Raw genomic sequence first — 21880 nt, 5'->3', positions numbered from 1 at the left:
CGGTAAGATAGTATTAAGAGAGCGACTTATTGGATGCCACAAAGGCATGCCGTCTCTTCGTGAATCGGTATTATTGTTTTAATGTCATGAATGTATCTTACTATATAAGTAAGGTTAATGCCAAAAATAATAATTATTCCTTTTCTGGCACAAACTACGGTTTTTGGTTATAAAAACGATTTAATATTTATTTACTGATAAAACATAACTGAAGTGTAACCAAAACCAGCATCACCGATACATAAAATATCACCTTCGAATGTGCGCTACAATTTATAGTATATAGTACTTGCAGATATGAAACCACTTCAACCGCGATTGACTAAACTTATTGATGCTAGTTCCGGGAATGTGTGCGTTGGACCGGAACTGAGCGTGGATGACGTCACAAACCGCCCCGCGCTAATAATCTAGTAGGAGGCATATCCGTGGTCAGAACATCATACATTCGTCATCGAAGCCAGATAGCGAATATTTAAGCGGATAACTACTGTAGTATTCTATGAGCTGGAAGCTGGTCACTGGTAACTGGTAAATGCTTGCGTTTTGATTTTGAATGTGGTTTTTCGGTTATTGGTGGAAATTCGATTTTGAACGTAGGTATTTTTTGGAATTTCTTCTTGAATTTGAAATCTTAAACTCTTCAATATTTATATTGGTTCATCGAGAACCTCTATCGCAAAATATAAGAAAACTGCAATTTAAAGGTTGTCAATTACCTAATTATTCCGAATCGAGCAAAATCTAAAATTGACGTAAACAAAGTAAGTTGAAACTGTTGCGACGTTCAGATACTACCCACTGGTTTTTTTTTTTTCAATAATTCTATATCTTCGGCTAAGACTCTCTGCTTATTTTTGATTAACAAACTGAACAATCCTTTCACAAGTCAAGCAAACTTCACGTGCTTTTCTAATGCCTTACTAACAATCAAAACCACATTATTATTTCTGTCCACACACTTTCACTGTCACAAAATTACCGAAAAAAATATATTTCTTTTTTAGTAAAAAAACCTGTTCGAATCCCGTGGCATCGCGTGCGCCACATAGGGCACATCCACAAATCGAGCGCTCGACACGTGCGACTAATTATTGTCGTCGGAAACCGATCCTATCGACTGAAGGGCACTCGAATGATGCGATTGTTGCCACAAATATGGACAATAATAATCGCTATTTTATTGTTATGTGTGCTTCTTTTACTTTAAAAGAAAAAACGAGTAGTAATTTCGTTAAAGGAGTATTTTTATGTCATTTTTTCGGATCGCTGGGTGCGTGGATCCAACTCGTTGCTGGCTTTTTATGTAATATAATCAATAAATTATTATTTTACGATAGAAATCCATGCAATATATATACTTAATATCTGGCTAAAGTTCACAATGGTTAAGCCGTACAAAAGCTGAAACCCTGCCTCCTAAATTTTATGAAACTGCATCTATGCATATATATGCATGATCTGCTGAACATTTGAAGATGAAAAACTACTTTTAATCAAGTAAACACTCAAAGCCTGGAATTTCACATTAGTTTACTTCAGTCCAACCATATTCACATCATCTTCCGAGCCTTTTTTCCCAACTATGTTAGAGTCTGCTTCCAGTCTAATCGGATGCAGCTGACTACCAGTATTATTCAAGGAGCGACTGCCAAATACCTCTTAGTTAGACTGGTGTCAGACTTACTGGCTTCTGACTACCCGTAACGACTGCAAAGTTGTTCAATGACCATGTTCACCTAAAGCGTCAAAAAAAAAATACAACATTGTGCCTTCAGCCTAAAATCGATATCACTCAAAATCACTTCAACATTTCCCTTTAAAAGATTAATCGATAATGGTTACATAATATGTCTAAATCAACAGTTCGGAGGGTATGTTTATTTTCTGAAGGCTAGATTTTTACCTTGAGTTAAAGTTGATCGACCTAAAATCAATAACGCCCCTGAGACGCTTATGATTGCGATTTAAGCTTTGCCTTATGTGGTACCAACAGGATTCTGTACCTATAAAACTAAGGTTATATCCCAATATAGAACCCAACACTCGGTTAAGCTAGAACCCAACACTGGGTTAAGCTAGAAGCCAACACTGGGTTAAGCTCGCCATTCTACATTACCTCTCTGTATTCAGTGTGTCAAATGTATTTATGTGTGCAATAAAGAATAATAAAGTTATAGAGCGGAACCTTAAGAAACTCCTTGCGTGTCCAGCAAACCCATATAATTCGTAGAATAAAAGAAAGTGAGAAAGATGAGTTCACATTTGAGCAAGAAGTTACAATGTTTGCCAAAAAAAGTATAATAAAACAGTTGAAAATATTTAATGTACCAGTCAATATGATTAGTGAGGCACTAAGTAATAAACCATCAAGAATATCAGTCTTTCACTGTTTTTTTTTAAGATTAATCTTTGATGATAAAAATAAAACTTTGAATACTTACTTAATTCTTTCTTCCTTCTTTTTTTTACAAGAGACCAGGACCCAAAACTAGCACTTTTGTCAGATTAAAACTCGTATAAAATTTTCAATTTAGCCAACAACGTTCCGGTTCCGGGTTCGGTGCTTATCTTTGAGCAAATAAACTGGAATGTTTAAAAGGCTCTCAATATCTAGGACATTGCATACTTTCCAAATATTATGTTTACGTTCCCAATATTAAGATTATCTATGTATTTTAGTAGTTCATGGTGAAATGCCTAGTTTGTAACTTTTCATATGAAGACAAAACAAAACTTTAACGACGCTGAAATCATCCTCATTTTCAGAAGAAAGAAACTTCGATATAAACTTAAAGAGAAGCGAAATTTTCAATAAATGTATTTCATCCACCTTAATTCAGCACATAGAAAAGGCAGCATGAAACTATCATCTTAAAAATACAAAACCTACGAACAACTCCTGCACTCCGGCAATAAAAACAAAAATAACTTGCCATTGTAAAATGAACGCCATTTCATATACTTAATAACAGAGTCTATATTTCAACTTGAGCCGCAAATGGCAGGTATGCCAAGGGAACTTTCAAAGTAGTGAACTGACCAATAAAAGTTTGTCCAATCGAGTGGTCTGCAAATAACAGTATGGGAACGGTTCATATGTTCCCAACTTGAACACCTATTAAAGTTAGCTTTAAGACCTAGACCAATAGACTTCCCTGTTTGAAGTACAGACAGCAATTTTCTCATTAAAATGCCAATTATTGAACAAAGTGATTCTATCTTTAGCTGAAGTTTTGCTCGTTAATTAGTTTTAAGTACTGTAAGTCATTTGGGTGCATTAATTTGTAGCTGCATGTCTGCTAGCCTCGTGTTAATAAGAGGGTACGAAAATAGCAGGTTGTTATTATAAGTTTCAAAGACGTTATTTTGAAGCCTTGACGGATTTACTGTGTTGTAGCTATATAAAATTGAAAATATATTATTTTATGAATATATTGTAATCACTACACTGCCTAGGGTAACAAAATATACATGCATTTTATGCGATTTGTTAGCTATTCTTAGGAATTCTAAGAGAGAAGGGCGTAAAATAAAAATAAAAACTGTGACGTAGATAGTTCAAGAAGTTATTTTTATCGATTGCACAAGAGTCCTACAAACTTCCACAACAACAAAAAAAAACAACCAAAAAAAACGTAATTATAAAATTATAGTAATCCACAAAACTGAACCCTTCTTCAGCAGTCGGCAAACAGTTGTAATTGCCGGCCGTGCGTGACCAGCCGTGAGATACACCATATGTTAGCTCGGACCGATAATTTGCCACTGGACACGGTATGTGCAATCGATATGACATGCTACGCCCAATTTTTGGTCAAGCAGTGTACTGACAAACGTGTGGGTGTTAAATCGAGTCTAGTTTCCTAGTATTTCAAGGGAAAGGTCAAGTCAAAAGTCGAAGTTTGAAGCGACAAGATAATGCCTTCCTACTAATTCCTATTATTGAAAACGTCATAGTCTTTGTTCAAGTCACTCTTCTAGCTATTCTTTGCCCTTAAAATGACCTGGTACGTCAAGAGCTGGTCTTCAAAGAAGGTGGAATGCATCGTGGAAGGCAACGACTCCTAGCGATCGATTGTAGAGGTTAAGGAACGATGCGAGGTCGCCTTGCACGGCCACTTACCCCCACCTGTCTCCGACTGTTTAGCATTCAGTCTTACGAAGATAGTGCAAGTGATCGGTTGTGTTGATACTACTAAAACTTTTTCTACAAACATTGGTAGGCTACCTCATTATTTTGGTGGCTAAGAGCACACAGCAAACTTTTAGTCGGCCGATTTCTTGAGCTTAGAAATCAGTACAGAGATAAATAGGAGAGCGCAGTTTGACTTTCACTTCACACCTTGAAAATAAACTGGTAGTCAACCACCAAATATGGGATTTTATGGTACTCTAACGTACTGCTAACATATCTCTGTTATATGTCCAGAATTATAAAATCTTGACCAAAAAAGGTAGCACACGGAAGACATCGTCACCACATAAATAATGTTTAGAGGATTTGGAAAATTCTTCAGAAAAATGAATGGTGTAAACTTTTTGAAATTGAAGAAAGCGTTCACGGAAACTTGACAATTTAAACTGATGAAAATCCTACAAAATCTCTGTCTGGAAACCACATTCTGGCTTCGTAAATGTATAATTAATCACATTCTAGACAGAACAAGTATGCCTGTGTTGATTTAGCTGGTAATCTCAGAAAGCGCTTCTAAAGGACTTATCTTTATGAAATTGTTTGTGCCTAATACATTACTCATGTAAAATTACAAAAAAAAAGGTTAGTCTAATACTTACTTAACATCTCTAACTTCAGCTATCAGTTTACCTTTAGTTTCTATTCTAGAATGAATAAATATGACGACGAAGTATTTTGTTAAATACTTGACCATTTTTTAAAGTCTTTACAACTAGAAAGAAACCATATAATTTTGTCCAATGACGCCGTTGTTGTTGTTGAGTGAAAACCTCATTTGGTCGCTTACCAAGTTAATAAAAACATGACGTAACTTCGTAGATCACTTCTAATATTAATAAATGGATCAAAAGCAAAATCATATTCAAAATAGCATAGAGTAACACGAAGAAATCGGTCAGAACACCCTTCAAGATATGGACGAAAAATCGTAAAAATGATAAGTCGTAAAACTGGCAATAAAAAATGTGTAGCAACGATATTATGCGGTTCCACACGTGATTTCAGTATGAATTATTCCAAATATTTTGCTTATTTAAAGGTTTATTTTTTTATTGCATTGCGTTAGTTTTAAATAGTTATATTCTGAGCGAAGTAATTGGCTAATATTGAAGAGGACACGCAGAAAAAATGGATGTAACTGTGGTGGAGTAAATATGAAATTTTAATAGTTTAACTTTTGATAGTTTAGACGACTAAGGGCTGATTTTTCAATCGCCAGATAACTTCTATCTGAGGAATATTTTTAACGTTTTGACAGCATTAGTATGGAAAATATGTCAAACCGCCATATTTATTCCTCAGATAGAAGTTAACTGATGATTGAAAAATCAGCCCTTAAGCTATCAAAAGATTCCTAACCATGTTTCTTAACCATAGTTTCTTTAAGATAAACACCAAGATGTATTTAACTGAAGACATACTAATATCAAAGTACCGTTCGCGCCAAGTTTTCACTGCACTATTCTACACAAATCACTTACTCATCTTCCCCATGAATCAAGTGATTCTTTGCGATGTTGAACTTTATACCAGCGAATAGATTAAAGGAACTTCAATTCCAAAACTCACACTACAAAACCAATAACCGCGCATAATACCAGCCGAACAATAGTGTAACTTTCACAATTACCAAAACCTATTAAGTTCAAGACGTTAGTATTTTAATAAATGAAGATCGTCACGAGCTCTCGCGCAACTTGAAATTAACTTTATACCCTTGAGAGTTGTATGAAAGCTATGAATACGGTACGGTGTACGAGGCCATTGTTAGAAGCCTTACACTGTAGTTCGTGGCAGAAGTTGGTTTAAGCGCCATTGTGGTGCACGGTGTATGTACCTACGCCAGTGATGTTGGTTTTTGATGGTTCAAGATGACCGCTCGTTGTGGCTGCCATTGAAGGTTTGCAGGCTATTTCGGAAATGAGTGTATGGGTTGAATTTGCTGTTACAGGAACGACTTAAATACCGAAAGAAAACTCGAAAATAAATTATGATGACTTTGCTGTTTCAAGATCGACGAACGAACGAAGTCGAGACTCGTATTTTTGGAAACAATTGTGACAAAGTGGGAGAATGCACAATCCTAGTTTTAAAAAGTGGTAGTCAAGTTAATAAACAGTCAGGAACTCCGATAAAGTATACAGGAAAAATATTTTGATACAATATGTTCGCGAATAAAGTAAACAGGTCGTTGAATAATTTGTGCAACAAAAATAATCAGCTTCATTCAATCTACAGTTAACCCGGTATAAAATATTAATTTAAATGGACAACTCTAAAAATACCCACGCGTTGTACATATTTTATTTAAAATAAGTACGCTTTAAACACCTACGTTATCGATATGAAAATAGAGTAAAAATATAACGATATTTAACATTAAATATTAACGAGACGTTAACGATAAACGCAACGTTTCCGTAACGGAACTACAAATATTTAAACAACTGTTACTGTTACCGTATTTAGTTCTACGATCCTGACAAAAATATACCTTTAGCTAAAGTTAAAAGAGAAGCTATTTTTTATGACGATAACTTTTAATTCAATTCTTTATTTGCGTTCCATATGTAACTAACTACATATCGACTGCAAGCAAACAATACCTCCTATCTGACATTTTTGTTTCAAAAAACCAAAAAACTTGTATTTACCATAAACTACCTTTAGATTCAAAATAAAAACAAAAAACTTTATTAATCAATACTATGCTTAGAAAAAGAAAACTTGGATTTTCAGTATCTCATTATACCTTCCTCGGAATAAGGATTTTATTAAGTTTTATTGTTCCCCTTTAAAATCCACCCGGAGTCAGATAGGAGGTATTGCTTGCTTGCAGTCGATATGTAACACTAGCCGTTTTCCCGCAGTTTCACTCGCGTCCCTTGGGAGCTACTGCCCGCACTGGGATAAAATATAGCCTATGTTACTCGCAGATAATATAGCTTTCTAATGGTGAAAGAATATTTAAAATCGGCCCAGTAGTTTTTGAGTTTATCCATTACAACCAAACAAACAAACAAAGTTTTCCTCTTTATAATATTATAAGTATAGATATGTAACTTTTTGCAACACATCTTTATGCCATTAGGATTCATAGGGCTAATTTTTCAATCATCAGTTAACATCTGTCAACAAAGCCTGTCAAAACGATTAACATGTTCTTCAGATAAAAGACGTCTGACTATTGACGAATCGGCCCTTGAGACTCGGAATCAGGTTACGTTATTTGAAGTTTAGGGTTTATGTTTTAGGTGTGAAGGTTTAATTTAGAGTCAATCACTAATTACCTTCAGTGAGTTCTACTGAAATACAACTTCTATTGTAGACACCTACCGAAGTGTATGACCAACCAAATCTCAGTAAGTCTCAATATAAAAACTATATTCAAATTGAGAAAAAAATATAAGAGTTGTGTTCTTCACTTCTTACTGCGAATTACAGTATAAGAATATTCTCATTGGCTTCATATAAATTTTGTCAAATTTCAATCTCTAACCGAAAAACTACGGATAGCTTATTATAATCCACAGTTAAACTCATCCCTCCATTTTAGCAAACCGCCAATCACATACAGGCACAGCAAAGGCACATGACAATAAGCTTACCTACAAACATAACCTAGCAATTTATACGCAATAATAAGGCTAGGCGCAGTCTAATTCAACGCTAAACCGGTCTGCAGACGGTTTGGCTACGTTGACAACACATCACTGGGAATTGTTAATGAAGATAAGGTCCCATTGACAGCGGGGGCTGGGTTTAGTTTCTCATATAGCGGGAGAATGAGGATTTGAAATGGAGTACTGGATAAAACAGTTGAAGGTTGTTGAACAGTTGAAATCAATAGAATAATTGGTAAAACAATTGAAGAACGAAAAACATGGCGCTGAGTAAATAGAAACGATAGAATCTAATGATTCTTTATTTTGTATTTTTTTTTTAATATTTCAAAAGTGGTCAATGACAACCTTTCTTCTAATGACCACGTTTTTTTTTTCAATAGTTACGGCAACAATAAAAATATGTAAGTTCAAGTCTCTCGAGCAGTTTGTCAAAGTCAACCCCACATCGCGATTTTCTAAGAAGACTTAAGTTATGTAAACGAACGTGAATCAACGAAGTTTATAATGTGAAAGAAAATTATGTATACTGAATTTAACCCGACCAAACAGACGGGAATACTGAGAATAAAATGTGAATAGCCGTAGAAGCAACTCTGTGCAAAATGTTTTATTATTTGGAAACACCACAACTCTCCTAGGATGAATGAGGGGCAAGATCACAAAGACATTTACAAATAACCTTGAAATAAACTACAACAGTATTGAGAGTACCATGACTTTACCTAAAATCTGATGTCAGCTACCAGATGGAGACTAGGCCACAAAAGGCGAGATAGTGTTATAAGAAGTGAGAAAACTTGCCTTGACGAGAAATGAGATTGTATCAGAGTAGTAGTTATAGTATCCAGTTTGAATTAAGTCAAACCTATTCACGTACTATGGATGATTTTATCCGCATCATCTTCTCTCCAATTTCCATTATCCCACTACATCACATGACCTACTTCATAGCCCATCAAACTAATTGCACGTCGGCCCCAAACCCGCTAATCACTCATCTTTAATCCCCGCTAGCAGTGACGCCACAAATCGTCAATGCATGTAAGTCTACGTGACACCTGGCTTTGCCGTCAAACCGGCCTGACTGATGGCTGAGCCTCATCGCGTCTAGACAGCCTAATATAGAAACGATTAAATATCTCGTCACATCACTGGTTTATTTAATGTGAAGCCGGTCACAAACCGTGACACGTTTACGCGGACCATTGTTGAATTATAAAGTCGGTTAATGTATCTGTTTGCTGTTATTAATGGTAAGTTCGTTATTCATATGGTGGTGCTTTGGACTTAGGTTTTGTTTGTCGTTTATTTTAGGTGCCTATTTATTGTGTATGTTTTTTTCTTGATCAATAGTTACAAGATGAGAAATCTTGTAGTGGTTTAACTTCAAAATCACTTATAGAAGCATACTGTACAGTATTGTCACCAAAAACACTGAATATCTGATATGTTTCAGTATATCTATCAAATAGTTTACTACGAAATAAAAAAGCAAACACATCTTAAAGTAGCGAGCGACACTGGCTCCACAAATAGTCGCCAAGTGTGGAAAGCTCACTCAACACAATGCTGGTTAAATATTAAAAGTGCAGTTAGCGACAGGCCAGTTAACCTGTGATTGGGTACAGTTAGCACATAATTGAACTTAGTAACTGTACAGTTACGTGGTTCGTTAGTTATTTGAAAGCTTTTGGAATTTAACTGACGGTTTTTGCGTTTATTGTGGCGGCTTTTCAATTAAGATTTTGAAGTAAAGATGCAATTACTGCGAGTTTAATTTTCAATTTGGTATTTTGAATAATGTGTTTTAGTATTGTGTGGTGCCTGAAATGTTTCAGCTTTTATGGTGAGTATGTTTGCACAAATGTTAGTTAGTGCTGCTAGAAATCAAACTTCCATTTCATATTCTAACTAAAACATATAACAACATGGTGGAGCACCGTATTAAAACAATGAATATGTTTAGAATTTGAAACACAAATTGTTCGTAGTACACGAATTCATAATTTATAACTAGAAATAGAATCGCAAATTCACTCAGACTATACCATCGGTCTTACTTTGTCATCAACCTCCTGCCTCTATCCTATTCTTTATTTCGGGCCAGTGCAGAAGTTTTTCTTCTTAAATACTCTTTCTTCCGTCATCTCACAAGTAACATTCTTTCTAGACAAGTCGACTTTCACACAATTCATCCATCGTTTCATTGTATTGAAACTAAATAAATTTTGGCCCCCAAGCTATCAATGCACAAAGCCATAGCAGGATTAAGCAACTGATATACCAATGCTGATGAATAAATGAGATACAGAATATCATCTTGAATTGAATCCTTCGTAATACCCGCTCTAGCTACAGATTTACATATAGATAGTAGGCTAGTGCTTTAGGGATTAAGCGAGTGACATATTGATGCCTAGATATTGTACGTGACTGTTCATTTGTAAAGTCTAGTACATTGGGTTTGACAAATCATGTGGATACGGCGTGTGGGTATCGTCAAATGGGATTTATTGATGAAGTATATGTTGATGATCTGATGATTTGCGGACTTCGTTTTCTTTGGGACTTAAAGTTGTTTTATTACTATTTTAGTTGGTTTTATATTCTTTTAGGTTTTATTTAATTATTTGTTTTGCAATGGACTTATTATTTTTTCCTATTTTATTGGAAGCGGAACTTATAATAATTGACATGCGCATACTAATGTAATACGAAGTTTTAAGATTTTGATTTCAAAAGTAATAGAGATAAATAGAATAAAACAAGAATTGATAAGAAAAGAGCATTAAATAAACTTATTTTTCTAGATTAACTTTTATCCAAAAAACAAATTTACTTTTGTTCGTTCATTCTTTTGGGATATTTTTGGAAACCTAGCGAATCCAGCTTTTAGGCTTTAAAATAATAAAAAGAAGAGTGTATTTATGTACTTACATATGTGTGAATGTTCGCTTCCATGTTGCCTACCTGGGAATTAAAGAAAAATATGGTGTATCAGGTGCACAATCTCTGGGGGATACCTTAGTGGTAGATATGATTAAATATTCCTACATCCTATACAGTACAACCTTATATTTTTGAATTATGTAAGTTCATAATAATATAGATCTTAAATAAAACCAATTGATTTTCAGCGAGCTGAGTTAGATCTTGAGAGATTTTTTTCTATTTCTTGAAGAAACCATCGATATGTCTATACTTAATTAAATTCGTATTTGTTTCAGTGTAGGTATCAGGATACGTATTGATATATCTTTAGAGTCTTTATTTAACCAACACATGAGTAGACATCTCATCATCATCATCTCCAAATAAACTTGTCCCCTTTTTGTAAATAGTTGTAGGTACCTATTCCCAATGTGACAGCATTTAAATATCAAGTAATATTTTGAAATCATCAAGGTTTCACAAAAACGCTGCTGACCCTAAAGTTAGCAGAACCACAGTCAACAAAGCCTAACCTCTTAACAAAAACCAACAAACAAGTATAACTCCAGAGGACTAACAAAAGGCTTTTTTAACCCATCAAATAAACACTCATCAATAATTTATAAACGCCTTTCTCAAAAATACTTCCTCATTTAATAAAACCAATAAGGTTCAATTTCATCTGCAAGTTTCACACAAATCCGACTTAAAGAAAGGTAAGTACGGTGTAATAGTTGAAAGCAATGTCAACCTTACCGACCAAAACAATAGAACGCCACATTACAAAGAACCTATGTGTTTGGATTATTCAAAGTGAAAAATGAACTCTGAAACGACCACGTAAAGTTGGTTTTAGTTTGGTTGTAAAAGCGGAATTGTAAAACGTTGACGAATCAATTTGAACTTTATTCTGTGCTAGTCAAAGAGCATTTTCGATTGCGTTTAAAATAAAGAGAGTTGCCAGTATTTAAATTGAAGTCCCTATCATAATAATAATAAAATCGTAAGAATTGCGTATTAGCTACTTAATTAATTACAGTACATTAAAGTAATATTTCCTTTTAATAAAATATTCCCTCTAGAGGTTGATATATCAGGCATGCTGTTTTAGACTTAATGAAAGTTAGTGTGAAGTGAGCCTCACACAGAAGCCTTGTTGGACATTTTACCTTTGACGACAACGTTCTGAAAGGAGAATGAAATATCCTTTTTCTAAAAGGTAATTTATTAAAAGTACCTGTGTCTCTTACAAAGGAAAAATAAACAAAGATAAAATTCACTATTGTAATTAGACCTGAATTGCGGACAAAATTGCAAGTATCAAGAATTCGACGACTCCATTAAAATTCATAGGACCTCCTGTAAAAAATAACCAAATACCTACATGAATATCTAAACTACTCAATCTCGGAATAAAACAAAGTACAGTCGGCAACAATAAACCAAACAAAATTAACAATCTGATGATTGCATAAAAAACTAGAGATAAAATACCCCAGCTCCATAATACTCTAAATAAACCCAAAACAAACTATCTACTTAATACAATCAATTTTGTCTGTCAATATCGACTAAATTCAGCTTTCAGACTTTACCACACAAAAGCGGAATCGATTATAACAATTATACCTATTCGAGAGAATTAGTCGACTATTAATCGGTTGCCACTCGACTACATGCCAGTAAAATTTCGAATATATCGATTTACAATAATACTGTCTTTTAAGAGCTCACTGTAAAAAAAACTGAAGAATGATGTCAAGTGTCATAAATTTTGAAAATCTAAGTACAAAACCAAAAGTTTTTTTTTAAGTCTCCGTGTTCAAGAAACGTGGTCCAACCGGCCACAATGTACGAATCTATGTACCAATAACCCAAAACATGAATGTATAGTAACTACATAACAATAAAGGAACTAGCATCTCTCAGCATCGGAACAATAACTTGTTTACATATTTTCAAAGGTTACGATTCAATAAGTGCATTTTTTTTATTATAAGCATGCCTCCTTTACGACCGTCCGTACGTAGGTACATAAGAATAACAATCCGTAGCGTGCCCTCACCCACGTTTCGTTCAAAGACGGCCTTCAGACACCGCAACCATCTCTTTCTTTCCCATTGTACAACCCCTATGCCTATCTCACGCTACGTCGGAGCAAACATGAATAAAATAACACTGACTGCCGCTATCTGTCTCGCTCTTTTGTGGGGTTGGGGAACAAGTGCGAGAGGGACGGTAAGTAAGGGTAGAAATGCAATAAAACAGATATGCCTACACGGGAGATTTGTGCCTATAGAGTGGTATAGTTCTCTTCATGCGAGGATGTTTTATTTGCTTAAAGAGAAACCGTTTGGAAGTGTTAACTTCCATTTAATTTGACATAATTATGTTGTTTATTTGCTTGCTCTTTGTAAAAATCGTTTACGAATTATTGTTTGAGATTTTAAATGATTTATTGGGCTTGTATGGCTGGATAATTTTGCGATGGTCCTTACTTTTTAATGGGGACATAATGTTTATGGTTTTGCGTTAAAGGTAAGGTTTATGCAGCGTTATTAACTAGACCTCTTCATGGAACATGTGGAGAGATTAATTGAAACAAAATGTATTTTGTTTATTTTCAATTTCTTGGTAGTTTTTTTTACAGTTACATTCTACATCAGAATTTTTAACATTTCGACTTACAAGTTCAAATGCAATCAATGATGGAAACCTACAGTATTGTCGACACTATAATATGTGCATTGTATTTTATATGGAAATGTATCACTCTTTTTGTTTACACTTTACCAAAAAAATAAAACTCCACCGATTTTGATAGATGGGACAGTTGAATCGTTGCGCTTAGTCTTAATCCTGTTGCGTGAAGAACTTTAAAACCTCCGAGCACTGATACAAAAAAGTATGGAAACCTATACAAAGAGACGCACCAATATTCGTTAAGCTGCAAATCCATACAAGCTTACAAAGAACATGGAAGCGCGCGAAAGTATTCTATTTTCAAAAATGTTTTGATATTTCATAGAAATGAGTGTCATACCGGTACGAATCACATCTGGTACATAATCTATGCTTCAGGACAAATATAACCAAACTGTTATTATCTACGTATACATTAGGGAATGCAATAAAGTATTAAATATATGGCCATAGGAATACTGTAATCGAAAGCAAAGGAAAGACCAATCCTCTCTCATTTCTTCTCTATGTTTCTTATCTCGAACCAGATACTGAAACTAACTAAGTAACCTTTAGTTAGTATACTTTGTTCGATAAAAAAAAATATAGATGTCAATTTTTAAAGACATTCCTTAATTTTTGTTATCTTCGAAGCATATTAATATTATCTTAAGAAAGATAGATGTCTTCGGGAATTTACTTTATAATAATTAATTTAAGAGCTGAGTATGGAGCCACTCTTATAACTAGTAAACACTTGTTAATATAGTTTAAGGGATCTTCCAGAAAAACAATATTTATATGTCAGAAAAGATTCATCTTATATCGATGTGCTGTAGTCAGATTTAGTAAAGAGCTGTGTGTAGATAGATTGATTGAATAAATCGTTCCTAACTCCTGCTTTCAACAACATTCTGAAATTACCCAACTGCCTAGAAGAGTTATATGTTCCTAGTAAAATCATAAAACAATAGTATAAAGGGTCGACAAAATTTACATAAATATAAAATTATTCTAAGCTCTGCTCTAGTATTTTGAGACATAAATTTATTTTCCACCTTATTTTGAAACATACATTATTTGCAAATGAATGGTTTATATTTGAATTATGAACTTTCATTCCAAAAAGTATCGATATATCGATAAGGTTATACCCACGCGTAGTAATCAGGTGGAATATTTGGTAATGGAACAAATCAAATCAAATCAATAACATGTCGTGCGAGACGGCAATGGCGAAACTACACCAAGAAATAGGCAACATCCATCCATGAACTAAAAATATTCGAATCTGACTATAGTTTGCTTGGACAGATAAGAACAAACTCTAGAAAAAAAACTAGGAATGTCGAGAAAATTTAAATTAAATAATTGAAATTATCTAAAGGGCTGTTTTAAAAAACCAATTTATTTTATATTAAAAAAATATCGATATATCGATAAGGTTGTACCCACGCGTAGGAATCAGGTGGAATATTTGGTAATGGAACCATAACATATCGTGCGGGCCAGTAATGGCGAATCAATTTCGCGTCAGTGCCAGTCACGCTATTCGAGTAGCGTCACGTTAATGCTACTATCGATTTTAACTTAACTCTTTACTGATTTTCTGTTGGTTCAAAGACTTTGATTTTACTTTCATGTTGATTCGTGGTCGGTAGACTGACAATTGATTTAGTAGCCGTCAAATTAGAGTAAATATGTTCTTAATATTGTTGTTTGTATTTTTAGCTTTATGGTGCCTCTCAGCTTGTGTTCTATGTTATTTTGTAAAGTAAAATGATTAAACTGCCGATAATAAAAACATATATATACTGATAGAGCAATGTTTGAATCTTGTAGGTACATGAATTACAAAAAGTTTAGCGACACGGAAGAACCCGTAAAATAAAACCTCCTACTGTCACCTTTCTTTTCAATAAAAACCATGTTGTATTACCATTATGAAAGGACTTAACTGTAGCTTTTCTACTACCACAAAACCCTATAGTTTACTCAAGCAACAAGCCATTCATTTGCAATTAAAAATGACACAAACAACTTGCATTTATTAATTGCTAGCTTACTCCTTGCAATTTTCCTTAGCTATACCTAGAAGACAGTGACAAATAAAAACAAAGGCACGCAAGGATATGCACTTATCCGACTACGGAATAGTAAATGTGACTGAAAAATAGTCGCAATTACCTTGCCTCGATGAGCCAACAATTGCTGACATACAACCTTTTTTAACTTCCTTTTTAAATAAAAAGAATATTCACTTTGGTTCGCGCTGTAATTTATTTAATCGTCCCATGCTCCGACTGAACGGTAGTTACCTGTGGATTTCACATAGCATTGAAGGATCATTTTCTGTATTTTTCCTGGGCTGGCAGTTGATATGTAATTTTTGTAGTTGTGTAGTTACTTATTTTACGACAAGACAAGTTAATCAATCTGTATAAAATTAAGATTAGATGTACGTTTTTTTTTTTTTTTGACGACCGGGTAATGTAGTAGTTTGAGTATATGCTTGCCACGCCAGAGGTACCAGGGTTTGACTCCCACATAAATCACAAATTATTGCTCATTTTCGTAATCTTCTGTACTATTCTGAGGAATAATTATGGCGTTTTGACTTTTTTTGTAGATAGTAGTGTAGTATAATGTGAATGAGTAGAAACTATTATTTTTAAATCAGTTTACTAAACACTACCTAAAATATATTTTTATTTATGCACGTGCTATGGAACAGTTACTTAATAATAATCAGTTATTTATATCTAACACAAGAAACTAGGCTAATTGTGCTATCGACTTGAAATAAATAGCTTTATTTTAATCGAAACCTGCATTGTATATAAAAAGTAAAAGATCGACCTACGTCCAAGGCCAAGTCTGAACATTCGAGCGAATCGACTAAAAAGAAAAACCATTTGTTTATCTTTAGTTTGAAAAGTCTTTCGTATCAGTAAAATTGACTACTTATGCGTTTTTTTGGTAAAACTTAAAGGCAAACAGGAAATTTTTAGTCGGCCGATAGTTTGTTCCGGCTCATAAATCATATTAGACGGACTAACAATGTTGACAGGGATCAGGATTTTCTTTAAAAAAAGACATTCCTTGGTGCAACTTTCTTTAGACTTAACTTAAGAAATACTACCAAGATAAGAAAAACTCCTGTGTTGAACGCACCGCATCGTCAGAATCTACCGCCATAACCGTGGCAAAGAATTTTGTAATTGAATTCTGTACAATGATTTGACCGATTTGTTGCGTGCTATACTTAAGTGTGTGAGATAATAAGGTGGTACAATATTATTTACCGTTTCAATATGTGAGGTTTCAAACGACTTCATAATAACATAATCTGGGGTCGGCTTCCAGTCTCACCAGGTTTATACTCAAGTAACTCAAATGATATCATTCACCGGGCTTATATTTATATACTTCAAACAATTTCACGATAAAGAATTCTAGAATTAAATTCCTTTGCCACGGTCGATTCTGACAGGAGTGCGTCCACCATTAATGACATACATAGATTAAGGCGAGCGCCACACATCCTTGATCGATCGACGGGAATTACCGCACGTAAGTTCAAAGTACAGCCAGAGGGTTTGTGCTACAACCTTAGGGTTTGTCCCACATAAGCAATAGTATCCTACACTATAAAGCAATATAGCTTTATCGCACGTATCGAGTAATTTCATAAATTGCACCATTATGTTCCTAACGTATGTTTATCGGGGACGCAATAAAACATAAGCAACTGGTGATTGTCGCTGCGAATATAGATTTATTAATTGTTATGCTGGTACAAAAATTTTGAAAGATATATTCTAATTTATAGATTTAGTGTTTGAACATATTACCTATTCGAAGTCTACTTTTATTTGCTTGCTTCTATCACCGGTTTGTTCAAAGGATAAAAAGTAGCCCGATTCGATACTTAAGCTTATAAATAAGCGAAAGAAAACTAAGTTTTTTTCAAATCCATCCTGAGATTAGCGTTTTTAAGGTAACAAACAAACTAATTTATATCAAAGATGGAAGATTTCATTATTTTGTGTACACCGATAATATTAAAAGTACAGATACATAAGCTCATGTACACATAAGCCGCTATTTTTTTTGAAGATTCTTCGATAATTCATTGCAAATCTTTTCTTGAATACGATGGCTTTATTATAAATGTAGGTATGGTGATTGTAAGTGCATATAGCATGAATCAATGGTTATAATAAGTACCTACGACTCCTGCACTCAGTTGCACTAAAACCAAACCATAACCAGCCGTATACTTGCAATTTGACAACCTCAAATGCTTCGATTATAGCTACAGTTAAATGGTGCAACTCCCCGTACGAGTTTAATTTTAACGTTCTCCCAGTAATTATCACCCGTCGGTCGTAACTGTATATTTAACTAGACTATTATTCCTGTAATACTTAGTTTAGTTTACATTGATCGCTGTGACGACGCCATCTTGGTTGAAAATGAGTTATATATTTGAAAACTTGAAAACTTGGGAAACTTGAAGTATTGTGCCTTTATATTCGGTAGCTATACCTGACCATTTTTAATCAATTTTATATTTTTAATATTTTTAATATAAAATTAATTAAAAGTTCATACACGTATGTACCATGTAGTACATACGTGTATGAACTTTTAATTAATTTTATAATTTAAATTATATATTGACTTGGTAAATTTTGAGCTATTTATTCCACACTTATTATGAAAAAAAAAACTCATAAAATTCTATAATCTCATCATAATTCTCATAGTTTTAACCATATTCAAGTCATGCCTATTTCATAAAAAAAACTGTGCAACAAATAAATTGTTCACGGTATCAAAGTCAATTAACACCAAGCCTGCTTTAAACAAACTATAAGTTTTTCCACCTTAATTTTAACTAACCTTCAGTTTGAATGAAAAAAAAATAAGAAAAATCCCAAAAATATATGTACGAATTTGGTACGAAGCTAATCTAAATTGCAACGCCATATAAAAACCCGTAATTACCAATATAAAAATTAACCTAACTCTCCGGTAAACTCTTTCTAATTTTATTCTTACTTACAACGGAACGTAAAACATTATGAATGCATGAAATCCCCGAATGATGACACATTTCCACATTTTGTACGATATTATTATTTAAAACAAACAGATTATATCCTTTATTGTATCTTTATGCAAAATAATGCAATAAAAGTACATACAATATTTTATTGAAATGAGGTTCGAGTCCGTCAGTTTACATTAAAATTATTTTATTGTGTTTTTCATTTTATTTATTATTGTTAATTTAACTTTTACTTTTTTGTTGATATTGTCTCCAATTATTGTTGATTTAATTTTTATTTATTTGGCAATATTTACTCTTATAATTTTTAAATTAACTTTCATATATTTGTTAATATTGTCTCTAATTATTGTTAATTTAACTTTTATTTATTTGATACTGTTTTTAAATTAACTGAAGCATTTATTTATTAATGTTATCTGTTAAAGTGACGTAACGAAACCTACATATCCTTTTTTATCCTCATTAAATGAAGGAAACAAAAAAAGTAGAACAAAAACTGTCAACACTAAAATTAAAATATTATTTCGTGAATTAAAATAAACTGATGGCTATTTTCATAATAGCAATTAGCGTGGTGTCAACTTCCAAAAGGCTCCGCCGGCTGCGATCTGAAAAATTAATCATTATTCACGCCAATCATCATTATAGTATGTGTCCACTTGCATAGTTTTCAGACAATAATAAGTTCCAATGACATGACTATCCATTACGAGTAAATGAAACAACAAAAGGTATTTTAATTCAAATTATTTGAACACGGAATTGGAAGCTAATCTTATTTTTCAGACTATATATTTTTTTTATTTATTTTTTTTAATTTAATTACCACACTAAAATATTTACTAATACATACACCCTGTATATACAATTTTGAACTATCTTTAAAAACTAAAATACTTTATACTTAAGTAAAAATAAATCCTACTTGGAATTTTAACAGTTAAAAACGTATAAACTCGAAAAAGAAAAGTTGAATAAAAAATACTGCTTTTATTTCATTCCAGCTTGAAATATTACACCTGCTTTCTATATTCTTGTAGTGAAAGAAAATTCCAGCCCCGCCCACACAATGCCGTCGTAGGCATGCTACGTCGCTACGGCCGTCGCTACGCGCTACGCCGTAGCCGTCGGCCGCTTACCTACCGATCCACATTATAGTCATTTGTAGGAGAAAATTGTAGCTCATTATTTTCATTATACGGTGAACGCGAATCAATGAAAACTACTGAAATTATTCTAGAATTCTAGTTCATTTCTAAATTTCCAAGAAATTCTAAACTAGTAAAAAAATCTACAGTTTATACACGGACGTTGAATTGACTTACTAAAAATAACCCGGTTGTTGCATACAAAATAAATGAAATTACTAAGTAGGAAATGCTAGATAGCTTTATTTGTAAACTGGAAGTCGCCGTCGGCAAACTGTGGGTTTCTTTGAACGTTGCGCGTAATTTTAAGGTTTAAAAATAACTGTCTATTTAAATAAACTGTATGGAAATTGAAGAGAGAAGGGCCTGGTATATTATTGGCTGCAATGGCCGTTCAATTGAACCGTTTTCAAACTTTTAAAATTAAATTGCTGTTATAGCCCGCAATCATTTGTTTCGCAATATTTCCGAATAGGTTGCGCAATTTTTGTTTTATTATTAGCCTTTTTTATGTTGGATTGTGAACGTTTTATTAGATACTGGAATATTTCTATAGAGATGTTTTTATACTAGTCAGAAGATTTAATTAATGATTCCCGGTGGATAATTAAGACAGAATTTACTGGAATTTATAAACTTTTTATTACCTTTTTACTCGTTAGAAACAACCCTATACAGCAAACAAAAAATGTCTCTCAGAAAACAACAAAAAGTAAATAGGTAACTAAAATTAATAAATATTTTGTAAATAGTAACCAACAGTCATGCCATATTTAGTACCGATACTATTATTGACCACCGACGCTTAATACAAGATATACAAGAGATCACTGAAAACTGCACAAGACGGACACACAGACAAGTTCGCTGACACACAATCCCCCCATGGAGCTCCATGCAGTCGCCAGCGCAGCGCGAGCGGTATCACACACATCGCAAAGCAAATATATACGAAGATATTAAAATATTTATCTATTAAAACGAAGTTTATATATCCTGAAAAAAATGTTTAAGGGTTAGTAACGAATGTATTTTCCGTCTCTGCGTGTGTAAAAAATATTTGTTTTGTTTTCCGTCGTTGGCGACCGTGTGTCCGACGACAACAAGCGAGACCTTCACGGTCGGTCTACTAGAGGCTGTAGTATAAAGGCAGTACTCACGGACGGGTTGGGGACGCACCGGCGCGGGTCGGAGCTCCGGTACGTCGGGCTGTAGCGCCCCGGGAAGCACCCTGGCGGCGCCATCAGCCCCCCGCCGGACTTCATCTTATCCGGCGAGTACATGGCACATGACCCCCACGGGTCGTCCTCCAACTTCAACACCTTGGAAGGTGAGTGATACTGCCGGTCGAAAATTTTGGCGATTTTTATCGTACTTTCGGGTGTATAAATGGCGGCGGTGCCGCGACCGTCCGCTTCGCCGGGTAGTGACCGACTGAAGCAGGAAAGCGGTGACGTCACGGGCCACGCCCTCGCCCCTCCACTCGCCCCCGCCTACCGCCCCCCTCGCCGTCTCACGCATGTTTACGTCGCCGGCGGCGGGTTCACGAATTACTGAATTATTTAATTGGTCCATTCACTTCTCCTGCTTGTTACCTTTTCACGCTTCTCTAAAAAGGTTGACGGATGGCCTGCGACGATCGGCGGCGACTAATTGTGCGACAATCGATACGCGTGGGCCCCGCTGCGCCCGCAAGGCCCAGCGTATTGTGTTGTGCACATGACAACCGGGCTAGCGTATGTATAGTGGGTTCGAAGTCTGACTGACGGGGCAGTTGGATAAACGTGCCTAAAATAGGTAACATTAAGGTGTATGTACAATGGCTGGCTAGTCTTTTGCTTTCATGAGTCTCATACACAATTTTAAACAATAAACTGTTCAAGACCTTTCAACAAACACTATTATCTCAAATAATCTATTTACATCTAGTTAATAAATACACAGACTTATGTATTAGTAGCGTCATAACATTTCTCACAGTTCAAAGATACAAATAATTCTTATATCGAATCCTCATAATATTGGTTGAACGTCTATCACTGTAAGTCGACCTAGACCCTAGACTAGCGAGTTGAGCGCACGAGGCGAGGCGACTGCGTAACGTAAGCGACAAGGTCGCGCCCGATGCTAAGGATATCACGTCAACTACACGCGATTCCAATATGCTATCTGTAGTTTAGCTTAGGAATTTTACGTTAGTTGTTTGAAGGTATAA

General features: G+C 34.5%; 1 protein-coding gene across 1 annotated transcript in view; it reads right to left on the bottom strand.

Annotated features, from left to right (window-relative positions):
• Positions 1-21186, bottom strand: part of LOC124645347 (inhibitory POU protein) — a 55589-nt gene extending 34403 nt beyond the window's left edge. Inside the window, exons 1-2 of the mRNA XM_047185157.1 lie at positions 21097-21186; positions 20826-21005 (exon numbers count right to left, since the gene is read on the bottom strand). Coding sequence (XP_047041113.1) covers positions 20826-21005; positions 21097-21186 — 270 coding nt within the window. The remainder of the gene's footprint in view (positions 1-20825; positions 21006-21096) is intronic.
• Between the last annotated feature and the right edge of the window lie 694 nt (positions 21187-21880).

Source organism: Helicoverpa zea, chromosome 31 (genome assembly GCF_022581195.2).
Source record: "Helicoverpa zea isolate HzStark_Cry1AcR chromosome 31, ilHelZeax1.1, whole genome shotgun sequence".
NCBI lineage: Eukaryota > Metazoa > Arthropoda > Insecta > Lepidoptera > Noctuidae > Helicoverpa > Helicoverpa zea.
This window is presented reverse-complemented; position numbering and strand designations above follow the sequence as displayed.